The sequence below is a fragment of the Anolis sagrei genome, chromosome X (assembly GCF_037176765.1).
Source record: "Anolis sagrei isolate rAnoSag1 chromosome X, rAnoSag1.mat, whole genome shotgun sequence".
NCBI lineage: Eukaryota > Metazoa > Chordata > Lepidosauria > Squamata > Dactyloidae > Anolis > Anolis sagrei.
Window position 1 is genome coordinate 98,061,659 of NC_090034.1, and position 17,650 is coordinate 98,079,308.

General features: G+C 41.5%; 1 protein-coding gene across 1 annotated transcript; it reads right to left on the bottom strand.

The window, feature by feature from the left end:
* Nucleotides 1-298: 298 nt before the first annotated feature.
* LOC137094929 (cytochrome P450 2G1-like) lies at nt 299-13,414 on the bottom strand. Its single transcript, XM_067460924.1, has 9 exons — nt 13,235-13,414; nt 11,911-12,073; nt 11,678-11,827; nt 11,343-11,503; nt 9,946-10,122; nt 9,683-9,824; nt 6,797-6,984; nt 2,871-3,012; nt 299-480 (listed from the first exon to the last, which is right to left on the bottom strand). The coding sequence occupies exons 1-9, from the start codon at nt 13,412-13,414 to the stop codon at nt 299-301; spliced, it is 1,485 nt and encodes a 494-aa protein (XP_067317025.1).
* Between the last annotated feature and the right edge of the window lie 4,236 nt (nt 13,415-17,650).

Genomic DNA, 17,650 nt, shown 5'->3' on the forward strand with positions numbered 1-17,650 from the left:
ATACATATTCAAGAGACTTCACTCTCTTAGGATTTTTCAGGAGATACAAAATGTTGGAATGGGTCAAAGGTATCGCTGTTACCCAGCTGGGATTTCACTAGTACCCCAGTACAACAAGACCTCATCTGGGATTGGAATATGGAAACCATTGTTGTTGATAATGTTTCTGTCATTAATTTTAAATCTCCTCTGTGTGGCGGAGTCAGTGATCAGAATAACTGCCCTTCTATCTCCCCTTGAAATTTGAGAATTCAGATTATACAACAGCCCCAAGATGAAGAAGAAAGAGATCTTGGGGTCAACGTGAGATGACAGAGAGATGATAAATAGGTGGGACGTTGATAAAGCCATTCTCCAGCGGAGTTGGGTCAAGGTCTTCTGGGGGCACAAGGGGCTTCAATTGGAAACTCTGCAGGATGGTGGTGAAGAAGAGGAAAAGCTCCACGCGGGCCAGTGATTCACCCAGACAAATCCGTTTCCCTGAAAGAAAAAGAAGAATTTGTCAGGACATGAGAAAAGATGCACCCAACTTTTCTGATCAGATGACTCATGAGATGCAACCTCTTCCATGTCCCCTTACCTTGTTCATAGTGTCTTTGGTCTTTTATGGACTTTCCAACCAATCACCTCATTGTCTTCATATCTACCATACACACTAATGTACAAGTCAACCTCTTGTATAAGTCAATGTCAAGTCTGGAGGCCCAAATTATGGATTTTTATATGACCCCTGCATTAGTCAAGAGCCATTCTGTATAGCAAGGGAATATACTAATGTTTCCAGGAGGCCAGCCAGCCCTGGCCACCATGACCTTTTCTCTACCCAGAAGTCTGCCAGAAGTCATTATGTGCTTCAGCCAGAAGTCCGAGACATTATTCATTTCATGTAAGAAAACCAGGATTCCATATTATACAAAAAAAAAATACATTACATTAAGATCCTGGAATGGAACCCGCATAATACATGGCCCTATTGCAAACAATGTGGATTGCTCAAGTACAGAGGAGGAGGAGGAGGAGGAGGAGGAGGAGGAGGAGGAGGAGGAGGAGGGGGGGGAGCATGAAGATTTTTAGCCTCCTTTTCTTGTGAGTCGAGCTGGGATTACAGCATAATTAAAAACATAAACACAGTAAAAAATTTATAGATACACATATTAAAATGTATTTTAATCAAAGATGCATATTAGAATGCATTATAAATACATATTAAAATACACAGAACAGAGATTAAACATTGCCCAGGAAGGCAGATGAAATGGGCAACTAATGCTTTAAAATCTTGGAATGCAATCGACAGAGTACATGAGAAGGACCATAACCCTTACACACATATTAAACAAACCAGCTAATATTAAGCAAAAATATAATCCTTGTGTTGAGGGAAGAAGAGAGAGAGAGAAGGCTGACTGGTGCTTCGCTCACTCAGGCCTGGACCCCGGGGCTCCCTTATGGGAAGGAAGCAGCCAGTGCCTCCAGACCAGTCTCCATGAAGCGTTGCTCCTGCCTCCACTGCAGCTTCTGGCCTGGGGCTGAGGAGGCTGTCTGCAAGCCGCCTCATGGGGCTGCCTCTGCCCTCATGTCCTAAAGCCGTTCTCGCCCCTTGCCCTCACCACTTCACTGGAGAAACAAAGCCCCGCCAGCAGCCTGCCTCCTCCTCCTTCCTCCTTGACTGAAATTCAGGGAAAGTAGGATAGGAGATGCTGCCAGAGTAGAGCCCTTCCTTCCTTCCACCCTTCTTAGACATTTGAGTCCCCTTTGGGGTAAGGAGGGCAAAATATAAATGTTTTCAATAAATAAATAAACAAACAAACAAATAAATAAATAAAACCTTCATGCTTTATTTATGCATGAAGGCAGAAGAAAAGGGTTGGACTGGATGGCCCTCGGAGGTCTCTTCCAACTCTAGGATCCTATTATGATTAAAACAGTGTCAATTCCTCCCAAACCCCTCCAGTATTTTTTGTTGGTCATGGAGGTTCTGTGTGCCAAGTTTGGTCCACATCTGTTATTTGTAGGGGTCCCAGTGGTCTGTGGAAGTCAAAACTGAATCAGTTGAAGGTATACGCACCCACACGATCTCTTCGATCATCTGGAGAGGCCCTGCTCGCGCTCCCACCTGCATCGCAAGCGTGATTGGTGGGGACGGGAGAGAGGACCTTCTTGATAGTGGCCCCTCGACTCTGGAATTCACTCCCTAAGGACATCAGACAGGCCCCAACTCTGGCAGTCTTCAGGAGGAGTTTGAAAACGTGGTTGTTCCAGTGTGCCTTCCCAGGATAATGAATCCTCAGCACTTTGTCCTCTAAAGCACTTTATATCGATTTTAGGTCTGTTCGTATGTCTCCACTACGCCCACTTCCTTATCTCGTCCATGACCAGCATCATTTTAAATTTTTAATTACATTTGGCCCAGCCATAGTTTTAAAGTGTTCTGTATTATTGTCAATGCTTATGTTATTGTCTATGTGATTTATTTTAAATGCATGTATTGTTATTGTTATTGCTTGTATTGTTGTATTGTTGTATTGTGGGCTCAGCCTCATGTAAGCCGCACCGAGTCCCTTGGGGAGATGGTAGCGGGGTACAAATAAAGTATTATTATTATTATTATTATTATTATTTAATTACATTCAATTTGTAACAATGGCCCTCGGAGGTCTCTTAATTACATTCAATTTGTAACAATGAAAATATATCCTGCATATTGGATATTTACATTATGATTCATAACAGTAGCAAAATTACAGTTATGAAGTAGCAAAGAATATAATTTTATGGTTGAGGGTCACACACCATGAGGAACTGTATTAAAAGGGGTCACAACATTTAAAAGGTTGAGAACAACTGATTTACTTTTTTTAAAGTTCTACCTGCGGAGAGTGGCACAAAGGCATCATTCTTCTTGAAGCATCCATTTTCATCCAAGAAGTTCTCTGGGTTGAAAACATTGGGGCTTTTAAACATTGTGGGGTCATGCAAAACAGTGCTGAGCAGGGGGCAAACCTCCATTCCCTGAAAAGGGGGAGAAAAGAGATTTATGAACTCAGAATGGCAAAAATGCAGTCCCAGAAGAGAGCATGAGAGCCATTTAGTTGTACTATGTAAACACTATAAAACATTTGGGTTTATCTGTGTTCAGTCAAAGGTGGAGGCATTAAAAAAAACAGGAATAGATAAGTAAGCAACCTAACTGTCCTACAGAAAAAAGGATGAGGGTCAGAACTACAAAGATTCAACAATGGGAGCAGCAGAACCTTAAACTCTGTGGGACCTCTGCATGCTCAAAAGTCTCATTCAAGTAGCCCAGGAGAAAATGACAAAACATTTCAGACTACCTTGGTTTGATTGCCTCTTCACTTATTTGTTGGATTTACAGCTAACAGCATTATAACAAAGTCTAGGCTAACTTCACTAACATTCAAGTTCCCATAATGGGTGCATCTGCAATATACTATAATCACTGCAGTTTGACACCATCATTACCGTCATTGAACAGAATTCCCACCTTTGGAAGTGGATAGTAGTGTTCTAGACTAGTATATACTATAAGGGTGTGCACAATACAATTTTCAGGAAATTCAGGCAACCCGGCAGCTGCCCCCAACTCCCAGAGTGGGGAGGGAGGCCTGGCAATAATAGGGCACGTGGCAGCTGCATCCTGCAATGGATGACATCAACATTCTGAAACTTGGAGGACTTGTAGTCATGCATGTGTCCTCCAAGTGCTGCCATTTTCTTTGTGATAGTATTGAAATGATGGAAAGAGGACCCTCAACAGTTCCTCCATTGCTGCCAATGGGTCAAATCATTTTGGTGCAAAAACAGAGTTACCAGATACTGATCATGGAATTTTATCCCTCCCCCCCCCCTCTAGATTTCAGGAATTTCCCAATAAACAAAATGGAGAGCCAACTGAAAATGGGACCAAAAACAGAATGGGTTTTTGACAAATCTCATACCTCTAATATACTGCCCTAAATCATCTATATCATCTACCTCCAGGGCATTACTCCTGAAACAGCTGCCTTGTTGGAAAACTATTACAGGCTCCACAACGAAGACCCATTCAGTGAGCAGACCCTTCAGGCAGCGCAGAGCATTGTGTCCTCCATCTCTGAAGCCAAGAAAGAACAGTGGATCAAGTTGATCACAGAGGTCGACATGGGCAGGAGCAGCCAGAAGGCGTGGAGGCTGCTGAGACGGCTGAGCAACGATCCCTCACAAACTAATACCCATGCCAACATAAAGGCAGATCAGATAGCACACCAACTCCTGAAGAATGGGAAACCCAACCTTGCCACCAAAGTAGGAAAGAAACCAATAGCCAGACAACCAGAGATTGAGAACAACAACCTCCATGAACCCTTTACATCTACTGAATTGGACATGGCTCTCAACAAATGTAAGAATGGCAAAGCAGCTGGCTTGGATGATCTACGGATGGAACAAATCAAGAACTTTGGTCCAAAAGCAAGGCGCTGGCTGCTGGAGCTGATGAACAACTGCACTGCATCCTGTCAGATCCCCAAAATCTGGAGGAAAGCAAGAGTCATCGCCATCTTGAAGCCAGGCAAAGACCGTAATGACCCAAAAAGCTACAGACCAATCTCCCTGTTGTGCCACCTCTACAAAGTTCTGGAGAGACTTATTTTGCATAGAATTATGGAAAATATAGACCCCTGTCTGATCCCACAGCAAGCTGGCTTCAGAAAAGGCAAAAGCTGCACATCGCAAGTGCTGAACCTGACCCAGCACATAGAAGATGGCTTTGAAAGGCAGCAGATCACAGGAGCTGTCTTCATAGACTTGTCAGCAGCCTATGATACTGTGAACCACCGCCTCCTCCTGAGAAAAATGTATAATATCACAAAGGACTACCACCTCACCCGCCTGATAGGAAACCTGCTACAAAACAGGAGCTTTTTTGTTGAGTTCCAGGGCCAGAGAAGCAGATGGCGGAAACAGAAGAACGGCCTGCCTCAGGGGAGCGTGCTTGCTCCATCCATGTTCAACATCTACACAAATGACCAGCCACTGCCAGAAGGGACAGAGAGTTTTATCTATGCTGACGATCGTGCCATTACTGCTCAAGCAGGGAGCTTTGAGATGGTAGAACAGAAGCTCTCCGAAGCTCTAGGTGCTCTTACTGCCTATTACAGGGAAAACCATCTGATCCCTAATCCATCTAAAACACAGACATGTGCCTTTCACCTTAAGAACAGACAAGCATCCCGAGCTCTGAGGATTACCTGGGAAGGAATCCCACTGGAGCATTGCAGCGCACCCAAATACCTGGGAGTCACTTTGGACCGTGCTCTGACCTACAAGAAGCACTGCCTGAACATCAAACAAAAAGTGGGCGCTAGAAACAACATCATACGAAAGCTGACTGGCACAACCTGGGGATCACAACCAGATACAGTGAAGACATCTGCCCTTGCGCTATGCTACTCTGCTGCTGAGTATGCATGCCCAGTGTGGAACACATCTCATCACACTAAAACAGTGGATGTGGCTCTTAATGAGACATGCCGCATTATCACGGGGTGTCTGCGACCCACACCACTGGAGAAATTACACTGCTTAGCCGGTATTGCACCACCTGACATCCGCCGGGAAGTAGCAGCCAATAGTGAAAGGACCAAGGCAGAGACATCTCCAGCTCATCCCCTGTTTGGGTATCAGCCAGCACGTCAACGACTTAAATCAAGACATAGCTTTCTTAGAACTACAGAGACACTCGCTGGAACACCCCAGCAAGCGAGAGTCCAAAAGTGGCAGGCCCAAACCCAGCACCTCAATTCATGGGTGATACCAGATGAGAGACTCCCCCCTGGGCACTCAGAAGACTGGGCGACTTGGAAGGCGCTGAACAGATTGCGCTCTGGCACCACGAGATGCAGAGCCAATCTTAAGAAATGGGGCTACAGGGTGGAATCCTCGGCATGCGAGTGCGGAGAAGAACAAACCACTGACCACCTGCTGCAATGCACCCTGAGCCCTGCCACATGCACGATGGAGGACCTTCTTGCGGCAACCCCAGAGGCACTCCAAGTGGCCAGATACTGGTCAAAGGACATTTAACCAAATACCAAATTTACAAAATCTGTGTGGTTTTTTTTTCTTTTTTTTTTTCTCTTTTTCATTTTAATCTCTGTGCTTGTTTTGCTCTGTTAGAATTGTAAAACAATGGTTGCTGATGACACGATAAATAAATAAATCATCTATAGGACAATAACCAATATTAGGTATTCCTGTAGGTGGTTTAAACCAAAGTGGAATGGATATCCCACTGAGAGCCACGATTCTTGACTTCTCTCTCTACTTCATGGCTCAGCAAAACACATTAACCACAAAACTCTGTAAGATACTCAAAGGCTAGCCACATGCCATTTTGCAAGATGTACTGGACAGTTGGACTTCCTCTTTCTGCATTCCAGTAACCCAATTTCAAATCTTGCTCTTCCTGGTGACAGTTGAGTTTCAGGTAATCAGGTTCAAAAACAAGTACTCATCCTGTGCTAAACTATAAGTTTCGCTCGTGGACAAGTCTGTCATCTACACATTTTCTGCTTTTGAAACCCCCAAGTTCCACTATTATCCTCCCACTCAGCTTACTTCAGTTGCTGCAAACTCAAATCATCTTTGGCCATCTTGGCCACACTCTGATGTTGCTTGGGCTGCACGTATCCCATTTTCCTCCCATAAAACATTGGAAGGTGTGATGTTGACTATTGCTCTCAGTTTCAAGTTAACTAGTCTCTTTTTATCATTCCTGGTTACTCCACGACTGTACCTTAGGTATGAAGTATCCTCGGAATTCGGTGTCAGAAGTAACCATGTGGGCCAAACCCATAGGTGCGAGATCGCCAAATCTCTGTATTTCATGGATGACAGCATCCGTATATGGCATCTGCCTCCGGTCTTCACTGTTTGGGATGCGATTATGGCCAATCACTCGATCAATTTCCTCATGCACTTTTGCTGTTAAGTATATGCTTAGAATTAATTCCTTGGGTTTCTGACTCTCAAAGGGAAATGACATTTTACTACAAAGATGACTAAAGAGAGGCATGAAGTCTCTGGACATTCATTGTAGGAAGACCAACACAACATCCTCTGTTTGAGAAGGCACCATGATCTAGTTTTCCTCATACCTTGCACCTTTTCAATCATTTTCGAACTTTCCAGTTATTTCTGAAATGACGAAGCATGCTATTGGCATGCCTCCTTGTGGTCACTAAACATTTTCAAATATAAGTGGGCAAACAAATGTTGAGGAGAGTGAGTTATCTGTGAGGTCATTGTTTGCTTATACATCCTCACAGTAGTCCATAGGTGGCCAAATCAAAGTTTGCTCCCCCTGCTAATACTTCAAAGCTATGGTTGGTTTTTTTTTTTAAAAAAATTTAATTAAATTTTATTTCAAAAAGATAATACACCAACCATATATGTTGCAAAAAAGTACACATACACAAACAAACACACATACACAAACAACCCTCCATACAGTTACCCCTCCACCCACCCCCAGTGCTACCCACCACCTTGACTTCCGTCACTAATCCACGCAGGATTTATGCACAACTTATTTAACCCTCTATACTTGTAATTCAATAAATTCCTCTTGTTTTTATTTCTTTAGCTCTCCCGTCAAGTATGCTAAGGCCAGCTTCCAGTTTCTTTCAAATATTTCATTATTTTCATATTTCAAATTGCTTGAAATCTTAGCCATCTGTGCATAATCCCACAATTTATCCTTCCAATCTTTAATGCTTAATGTTTTCTCCCCTTTCCAATTTTTGGCAATTGTAATGCGTGCAGCCGCAAAGCTGTACAAACAGATTTCTCTCTCTGGCTGTTCTAAACTGTCTCTGAATATCCCTAATAGGCACATCCCTGGGTTCTTTTTTACTTTGTTGTAAATCATTTTATTTGTTTCCTTTATTATTCTTTTCCAATAGATCTGCACCAGTTCGCACGACCACCATACGTGAAAGAAAGTCCCTTTCTTTCTTTTGCACCTCCAACAGGATCCTGTTTGTGAATTGTCCATTTTGGCTAGGAGGGCTGGAGTTATGTAGCATCTGTAGAACATTTTGTATACATTATCTCTAATTGAAGCTGCCACTGTAAATTTAAAGCCATTGTTCCACAGATTTTCCCAGATGTCAAAATCTATGCTTCTCCCTAAATCTTTTGCCCATGAGATCATGGGGGTTTTAACACGATTATCTTCCAAATTATAGTATAGAATATATTTGTATAATCTGGCTATTAATCCTTTTCCCCCTTTATCTAATATAGTTTCCAGATCTGATTTTTTGGAAGCAAATCCCCTCTTCTCGTCTTTTTTGAATCTTTCGTATAATTGATGATATCGGAACCAATCTTTAATACCCAATTCTTCTTTTCCCCTCAGTGCCCATTGGCCATTGGACCTGATAAGTAGTTCCCCATATGTTCTGACATCATCCTTGCAGATGGGTCTCCCAATGGCTTCTATTGGCCTCAGCCACAGGGGTGTTTTGGGTTCCATCCCTAATTTGTATCTTTTCCAAACATCTATTAAGCTTCCCCTAATTACATGTTTATTGAATGCCTTATTTAATCTCTCTCCTTCATACCAGAGGTAAGAATGCCATCCATATCTGATTCCATGTCCTTCTAAATTTAGTAGATTTATGTTCCGGAATTGTATCCAATCTTTGAGCCAGCTCATGCAGGCGGCCTCATAGTAGGTTTTTAAATCTGGTAAATTTAGTCCTCCCCTCTCTTTGGTATCAATTAAATTTTTGTAAGCAATCCTGGCTTTTTTCCCTGCCCAAATGAAATTCATGATATCCCTCTTCCACAAATTGAAAATTTTAGTCCCTTTAATAATAGGTATGCTTTGAAAAAAGAAAAGCATTTTGGGAAGTATCATCATCTTAATAATTGCAATCCTGCCCAACCATGTTAATGGTAGCTTTTGCCAATTGTTCAAATTTCCTTTGATCAAAACAAAGCTATGGTTGGTTAAATTCACAGATGCAGAACACATGGGAACAGAGAGTTGACTGTACTCAAATGTGTGTGAAGAAGTGGAAGGTAAGGTGAAATTTAGCCATGAAGTTGCTGGAAGCTGGCCTTCAAAATATCCTTGAGGACCTAGACCAGGGGTCCACAAACTTTTTAAACAGAGGGTCAGGTCACAGTCCCTCAAACTGTTGGAGGGCCGGATTATAATTTGAAAAAGAAATGAATGAATTTCTATGCATATTGCACATATCTTATTATGTAGTGCAAAAAACACTTAATACAATAATTAAAATGAAGAGCAATTTCAACAAATATAAAATGATTAGTATTTAAATGGGAAGTGTGGGTCTACTTTTGGCTGATGAGATAGGATTGTGCTTTCAAGTTGTTTCAGACTTAGGTTGACCCTAAGCGAGGGCCGGGTAAATGACCTTGGAGGGCCGCATCCGGCCCCCGGGGCTTAGTTTGAGGACCCCTGACCTAGACATTCCCATAGAAGCATTCCCTGTAGGAATCTCCAGTATGATTCTATGTTTAATTTTTGGCAAATCATGATGTTGCTCAGGACAAACTAAAGTTTCATAGAGAGAACCAATAGTTCAGTCCATAAAGGTTAAACCTGCCAATGTGAGCCAAATGATAACAACAATAACAAAAATACCTTGCACTTCGGGATATTTCATCAAAAACAGGAAGCCAAATCTCAGGGTCGAACTAACCGTCTCTGTTCCAGCAAAGAACAGAGTAAAGATGGTCATCTCCAAATTCTTAAAATTAAATTCACTAAGTGGATTGCCTTTTTCCTGGAAGTAGGAAAGATGAAGTAATCACATCATGATTCCAAGGTGAACCACTAGCTGACCCCCACCCCACCCCACCACCACCACGACCACCGCCACCCGCCTTCACACACCAACAAGGTACCTTTTCCATCTGGATGAGGAAGCAATCAATGAAGTCACGTGGGAAGTTAGAGTCAAGGGTCTCTTGGTTCTTCTGCACTCTCTTGGCAATGAAGTGCAATGCATCTGACACAATGTCATAGACCCTGGTGTGGGGCCCTGGGAAGTACTTCAGAAAAGTGGGAAACATGTCATAGAGCTGCATGAGGAGAGAAACAATGTTTAGTGGGGTTCCTGCCAAATTTCACCCTAGTAACAGTTGCATCCAAGTTCTCGGTTTTGTTCTGATTAGGATAAATCAAAAGAGCACTGGGTTTCGGACTGGATATGAACATCTAGTAAAGGAGAAGTGAAGAACAGGATAATGTTGAAGTCCAATCGTTTTCTTAGCAGTTGAACATTGTCACAAAGTGAGTAATATTTGGGTACTGTTCGGTTTTATGCCAGAAACAGCCGTAGACATAAGTGAAAGCAAATAAAAAAGGCTTTACTTAGCCAAAATAAAGATAATATATGCTCTTCAAGTAGCATAAGACAGAAGTCTTCATATCAGACAACAAAATAAAGTTTTTGATAAACAGCCTTACAAGTTGCAAATGACAAGAGCCTTCAGAGATACGATGCTGGAACAACAATACAGTGCTGGCAACAGGAACTCCCTCGAAAATAGGTCACTTGCAGCCAGAGGTGGCCCTAGGTAATTTTCAATGGTAAGCAAACAGTATTTTGGCGACCCCCCCCCCCCCCCCAATACTTATTATCTGTTCATCGTGGGAGTTCTGTGTGCCTTATTTGGTTCAATTCCATCATTGGTGGAGTTCAGAATGCTCTTTGATTTTAGGTGAACTATACATCCCAGATGGCATCCTTGAAGTGACTGGACTGACCTTGAAGAAGCTGGAGGTGGTGACGGCCGACAGGGAGCTCTGGCGTGGGATGGTCCACAAGGTCACGAAGAGTTGGAGACGACTGAACGAATGAACAACAACATACATCCCAGTAACTACAACTCGCATATGTCAAGGTCTATTTCCCCCCAAGAGCGCCTCAAGAGCACCCCTGGGCAAAATCCACTGTACTGCAAATGCTTACTTTGCGTAATGGGTTGAGCCGCCACTGGTTGCAGCAAGCACCAAGCCCCTGACTTTGCTGCTAATTTCAAACCCTGAACTTCCCAGCACTGCTATCCCTAGGGAATGGTTTGACTGCTCAGTCTTTTCTCTGCTAACCTAACTGATCTTCTTCTGCCCTCTTTTTCCCTTCAACCCTCCAGAAACGTAGGGATTTCTGATATATCTGCCGCTTCTCCTCCTTCTTCTTCCTCCTCACCACTCAACCCCCAAATCCCCAAAGTGCTGCTTCTTCCACCACCTGTCCTTCTTCTCCCTCAGAATCAGAAAAGCAGTCCACAACAGGTACCTGGGACCAGGTTGTGCTCATCTCCCAGAAGAAATTGTGTATTAGCCTCATAAGGGCCTGGAATTCCTCATCCTCATAGTCAAAGCGCTCCCCAAACACAATGGAGCAAATGATATTGGAGACTGCACGGCCGAGAACGTAGGTGGGCTCTATAGGTTTTCCTGCAACACAACAGGAAAATGAAAACAAATAACCAGTCTACAGAAAGTACTTTTGGTTCCAAGATGCACAGTACATCCATTAAATATCAGATGTAGGGAGTAATATTCCCTCTTTCATGATTAAGCTACTTTCACTCAACAGAATAAATTCAACCTGTCTGGCAACTCACTTACCCTTCGTTTTACGAAATTCCTCCAGCAGGAATTGGGCCTCTTCTTGGATTCTCTCCTCAACAGACTTTTTCCCCATCCCAAAACTCTTCAAGACGGTGACGGAGAATCGGCGCAGTTGCTTCCAACGTTCTCCATTGGAAAAGCACACCCCTGAGGGGAAAAGGAAAGAAATCATTGGACAAGTAGAAGAAAGAGTTTTAACCATTCTTGCAAAGACAATTGGAGTGCCTCACCATGTCCTTCGACAACCCTCTCCAATGTAGGCTTGGTACTCCTTCCACTGAATTCTTCTGCTTTGTCTATTAGAGCCTCCTTCACAGCTTGGTGTCCACACAAGACCAGAACTGGACGTGTTCCCAAATAGACCGTGAAAACAGGGCCATATTTTTCATGCAGCTGTAAGAGAAATAAACGTTTCACTTCTGGCACTATCTTTGTGTTTAGGCAGACGTTTTAGAATTGTGTCATTTGACTTGGAATTTGAATTCAAGGAGCACATTTCATTTCACATTGCATTACAACAGATCTTAGAAGTATTGTTGGAGAATGCAAGCATGCGTATGTCATCAGTGAATATATGTATGCCAACTGCAAAATAAGCTGATTGATTGGGCAATGCATGGGGTGATGGCTGAACCTGGAACCTTTGGATACTGTTGCATTTTTGTTCAGGCTCGAGCTATGCAGGTGCAGACAGTCAGAGAGAGAGAGAGAAGCAGAGAGAGACAGATTGATTTGCTTCTTGACAGCTGAAAGAAGTTCTTTCATTTGGACACAGAAAGGACCATTTTAAATCTCTCTTAAAAGGACATTTAGTGGGTTGATACAACTGATCATATTGTACATATGTTGTTCTGAATTAAGAAGAGTAAACTACTTGTTCTTTATTAATCCGTGTGGCATATTTTCTTTCTCTGGCAAGGCAGTGTGTGTAGGCTGATCAAATGTGAACTACACATGGTTTATTTTACATTCTGTCACAAGTATGTCTAAAAGGAAGGTACTTTGCACTGATGATCATATCTCTCCCTTTGTAATAAGAAATCTCTGGTAAGGCAAGAGAAATTCTTAAAACCACAGACAGACTACAGAACAAAATGGCAATCCTTTCTGTTTTTGCAAGCGTAGTTGGGGAAAATTGCAAAGATAAAAATCTATGGCTAATGCAAGGGAAATATGGCAATGGAAGGAAACTAATAAGATGACTCAATGCCACAGTGAATCTTAATCTCCTTAATTTTTCTATTACAAAATGCCCAAGTTGAATTTCAAGGGACAACCACAAATCGTGATAAGAGATTTCTTTATATAAATAAATATAAAGAAAAAAAGCAAAGAATGTAAAGAAAATTATTTTTAAAAGAAAAGGGATAGCTTCCAATCTTCCTTTCAGCAGACCCATGTACATAGATGTGTGTGTGTGTGTGTGTGTGTGTGTGTTCTTACCTCTCTCTCTAACAGTTTTCATGACTTTACTTCATTCAACAAACCGTCCTTTTTGATCATTACAAGATCTTATTTGCCACCCAATATAAGAGTTCAAAAAAATGTCCATACCTTGAGAAGAGATTTTAAGGTTTCTCCTGACTTGATCTGCAGGAAATTCCCAATCAGGGGCAGGGGAGTGGGTCCCGGAGGAAGTCTCCCCTTGTGCATTCGTTTCCTCTTAGATGATATGAGAAAATGGCAAGAAACACAAATAACAAGGAGGAGGGTGACTACACCAGCCCATTCCATGGTGCAGATAGTCCGCTGTCCTTCTCTTTCAGCAGATTGTGGAACCAGTCCCATCTAGCTCCATGGCCTTTTATAGGAACTGCTTGAACACTGCCTTCTGGATTTCATAACTGCACAGAGCAAAAATGTTGCATCTTAATCCATGACACTGTGAAACAATACTGTTTATTCAGGTTCGATGCAAGGCTCCTGGGGTGTCTTCCAACTTTATGATTCTGTAATATACAGAAGAGTCTCACTTATCCAACCTTCGCTCTTCCAACATTCTGTATTATCGAACGCAGTCTGCCTCCCGCCTGGATCCACAGCTGTTTCAATACATTGTGATGTTTTGGTGCTAAATTCATAAATACAGTAATTACTACATAACGTAACCACGTATTGAACTGCTTTTAACGTCAATTTGTTGTAAAACATGATGTTTTGGTGCTTAATTTGTAAAATCGTAACGTAATTTGACATTTAATAGGCTTTTCCTTAATCTCTCCTTATTATCCAACATTTTTGCTTATCCAACTTTTGGCCGGCCCATTTACTCTACTGTAGGTTATTTTCCTGAAGAGATCTTAGATGTCTTAACCTTTTTTTCAGCTGCAATACAATTTGGGTATTATTTATTTATGTATTTACTAGCCTTCCCCTGCCACACGTTGCTGTGGCCCAGTCTGGTGATCTGGAAAATGAAGTAATTAGAAAGTGTTGGTTTCTAATATATGTAATTTCTTTATGCTTGTGGGTAAACAGTATTTCTTGCTGTTTCTTTGTCAGTGTTGATGTGGAGATTGTCTGGTTTGCCTACTCTGGAACATGCACCATATAATTGTCCTTCTTTAGGGGTCCCTTTCAAATCTATGATACTACATCTCTGTGTGTGAATCATATATATGTATCTATATCTATGGCTGGATGGCTCTTTGTCAGGAGGGCTTTTATTATGTTTTCTTGCCCTGGTGAAGGGAGTTAGACTGTATAGCCTTAAGTATTTTCTGTTGGTCATCGAGGTTCTGTGTGGGAAGTTTGCCCCAATTCTGTCGTTCATGGGATTTAGAATGCTCTTTTTATTGTAGGTGAACTATAAATCTCGGTAATTACAACTCCCAAATGTCAAGGTCTATTTCCCCCAAACTCCATCTGTGTTCATATTTGGTCATATGGAATATTTGTGCCCAGTTTGGTCCATATCCATCATTGTTTGAGTCCACAGTGCTCTCTGGATGTAGGTGAAATACAACTCCCAAACTCAAGGTCAATGCCCACCAAACCCTTTTGGTGTTTTCTGTTGGTCATGGAAGTCCTGTATGCCACATTTGGTTCAATTCCACCATTGGTGGAGTTCAGAATGCTCTTTGATTGTAGGTGAATTATAAATCCCAGCAACTACAACTCCCAAATGACAAAATCAATTTTCTTTGAGTGATGGTCACTCCTTGGGTTAGTCTTGTGTCCAAATTTGTTGTCAATTCATCCAGTGGTTTTTTTAGTTATGTTAATCCTACAAATGAACATTACATTTTTATTTATATAGATTTACAGTAGTTATATACCACTTTTCTCACCTCTGAGTAGTGCCACCCATAGCCGCAGGATCTGTGTCCATGGATTCAACCAACCACTGGAGTTTCAAAAAGCAAACCTTTATTTTGGCAATATTGGCATTTGATTGAGTTTATTTATTTATTTATTTATTTACTGTATTTCTATGCCACCTTTCTCAGCCCGAAGATTATTCAAGGCAGCTTACACTGGCATGATTCAATGCCACAATAAACAAACAAAATTAAAACAAAATTGAAAACAATTAACACACATTATAAAAACCCTGTAAAAAGCATTAAAAGCATTAAACACCTGTAACTTCCTATTAGCTCATTTTTCAAAGACATTGTCAAGCTGTTCCATGTTCTTTCTTTCCTAGGTTCCATATTCTTCACCATTTTATATAACAGGCACCAATTTACTGTATATATTCAAGTGTAAGCCTAGTTTTTCAGTCCTTTTTTTAGGCTGAAAAAGCCCCCCTTGACTTGTATTCGGGTGAGGGTCCTGGCGGGAAGGTGTGGGGTTAAAAGAAGGGCTTCTGAACCAAAACTGTAAATGGCTTTATAGGTGTTTTAGTGTATTGTTTTGCCTGAATGGCGCCCGGAAACGGACGCACAACCAATGATGCATTTCAGGATAGGCATGCTGCACTCCTTGAAGTTGTCTCCCGTTAGAAGTCTGGCAACAGCTCTTTAAACGTACTGTAATTTCTGGACGCTTTTTAAGGGCAGACCTACACACAGCGATTTGCAATGGTCCAATCTGGATGTAACCAATGGATGTACCACTGTAGTAAGGTCCAACGTCTCCAGGAACAGGCACAGTTGGCACATGCTTTTCAAGGGTAGAACTACGTAGAACAAGTTTACTTACTTATTTACTTACTTACTTATTTCATATGCAGGATCTAATATGGATTCCAAGGTCAATAACCAAAGATGAATATCAGCAACAAGTAATTTCTTGCATTAGCTGTCACACCCATAACAAATTTATCCCAGGCATAAGGATGATACCTTATATAATGGTGGCATGGTATTGCAAACAAATGGCAATTTGTAATGTGTTAGCTAGGCTTGGTTAATCAAAAAATGGTTCACAACTCATTTCGGATGTGGGGGTGCTGGTGTGTTGATTCTAAAGTTAATTCTGATTTTCACAGAACATTTTTTTCAAATCTTTTCTAAACTTCCAAGACTTCCGAATCCTTTCGTTAATGGTTTGAAAGTGTTATTTCCTCTTTCATTGGGTGGTCTTTACTGTGAAAATAATTGTTTTACTCTAGAAGCGGGGAAAAGCAAGTGGAGGAAATTCCTTCCTTTTCTGGTTTAAAACTGGCTTCTCTAGCTTTAAAACTGGCTTCTCTGGCTTTAAAACAGAATTCTCTGGCTTGAGCTGAGGCTAGGAAATTCCTTCCTTCTCTGGTTTAAAACTGGCTTCTTTGGATTTAAAACTGGCTTCTCTGGCTTAAGCTGAGGCCAGGAAATTCCTTCTTTCTCTGGTTTAAAACTGGCTTCTCTGGCTTGAGCCTTGGTCTGGGACCAGAAGCAGGGGAAAGCTGAATCATTCCCGACTCACTTCTTCAGTCGTAACAAAAATGGCGGAAAAAACTTTGGAAGGGCAAAGGGACTTCCAGTTTATAAAAAAGCTTCGAAATCACTTCAACAAGGTAATTTTAACAAAATTATTATGAGCAACAAGTTATCCAAGCAACTCTATCCATGCCTAGTGCTGGCAATTTGAGGCTGAGGGCTCACTCTTAATGCAAATGAGCACCCAAATCCTTTGAAAACAGTTATCTTCCAGATTGAAAGGAAAACAAATGCCACTCTCACGAAGTGCTTGTATGAATATATCATCAGTTCATACCTTACAAAGCATAATTCAAGATGAAGTTGAGAGAAGTTGGAGACCTGAAATACCATGACATGATCCTCTTGGAATATGTCACATGACGATTTATTGCTAGATCAAATTAGAATCCTCCTGATGCTATTACCGTAGAAGCTTATTTGCATTTTAGTATCACAGCGATCCTTAGACCAAATAGCCTGCTGGTTTATGATGAAGTCAAAGCTCAGACCAAAAGCTGATCACATTGGCCAGAATTCACTAATACGGTTAATCTAGAATTACGCATTTATTGCTGATTCATATTCAAAATCCCTCTCTGTTCCTGATTCCAATCTCCACTTATGAGGCAACATTCATTCTGGTTGACAAAGATCTGTTCCTCTATTGATCAGAAAAAAGATGAATGTGAAACTATTAATCAATTACTGACCCATAAATGTGGAGTTGAGCCACTGGACCCTTGGTATCTGCTGGAATTTGGCTACAAGATCTCCCGTGCATATAAAATTGGTACATGCCCAAGTGCCATTATACTCAATGGGGTAGTAAAATGGTGTCCCTTATATGTAAAATGACAAGATCAATATTTACTTTTGGTATTTTTAAAATTTTTGAATATTTTCAAGCTATGGGTAGTTGAAACCCTAGATAAGGAGGGCCAACTGCTACATAGATGTGGAATTAAGATGGTTCCCCACTAGATAATTTCAAGGCATACTCAGTACTTCATAATCACTTAATTATACATATTCAAGCCTGCATACTCTCACCCAACCTTTTTAACTTGTATGCAGAACACATCATGCAATGTGCGGGGCTTGAGGAATGCAAAGCTGGGGTGAA

What these genes read in the sequence shown, in the direction of transcription:
- LOC137094929 (XM_067460924.1), bottom strand. Translation starts at nt 13,414, where the DNA reads ATGGAATGGGCTGGTGTAGTCACCCTCCTCCTTGTTATTTGTGTTTCT. An exon ending in TCCTCATCCAGATGGAAAAG is followed by an intron (nt 9,825 to 9,945) that starts GTACCTTGTTGG and finishes TCCTACTTCCAG; the next exon opens with GAAAAAGGCAATCCACTTAG. An exon ending in GAGGATACTTCATACCTAAG is followed by an intron (nt 3,013 to 6,796) that starts GTACAGTCGTGG and finishes CCCCCTTTTCAG; the next exon opens with GGAATGGAGGTTTGCCCCCT.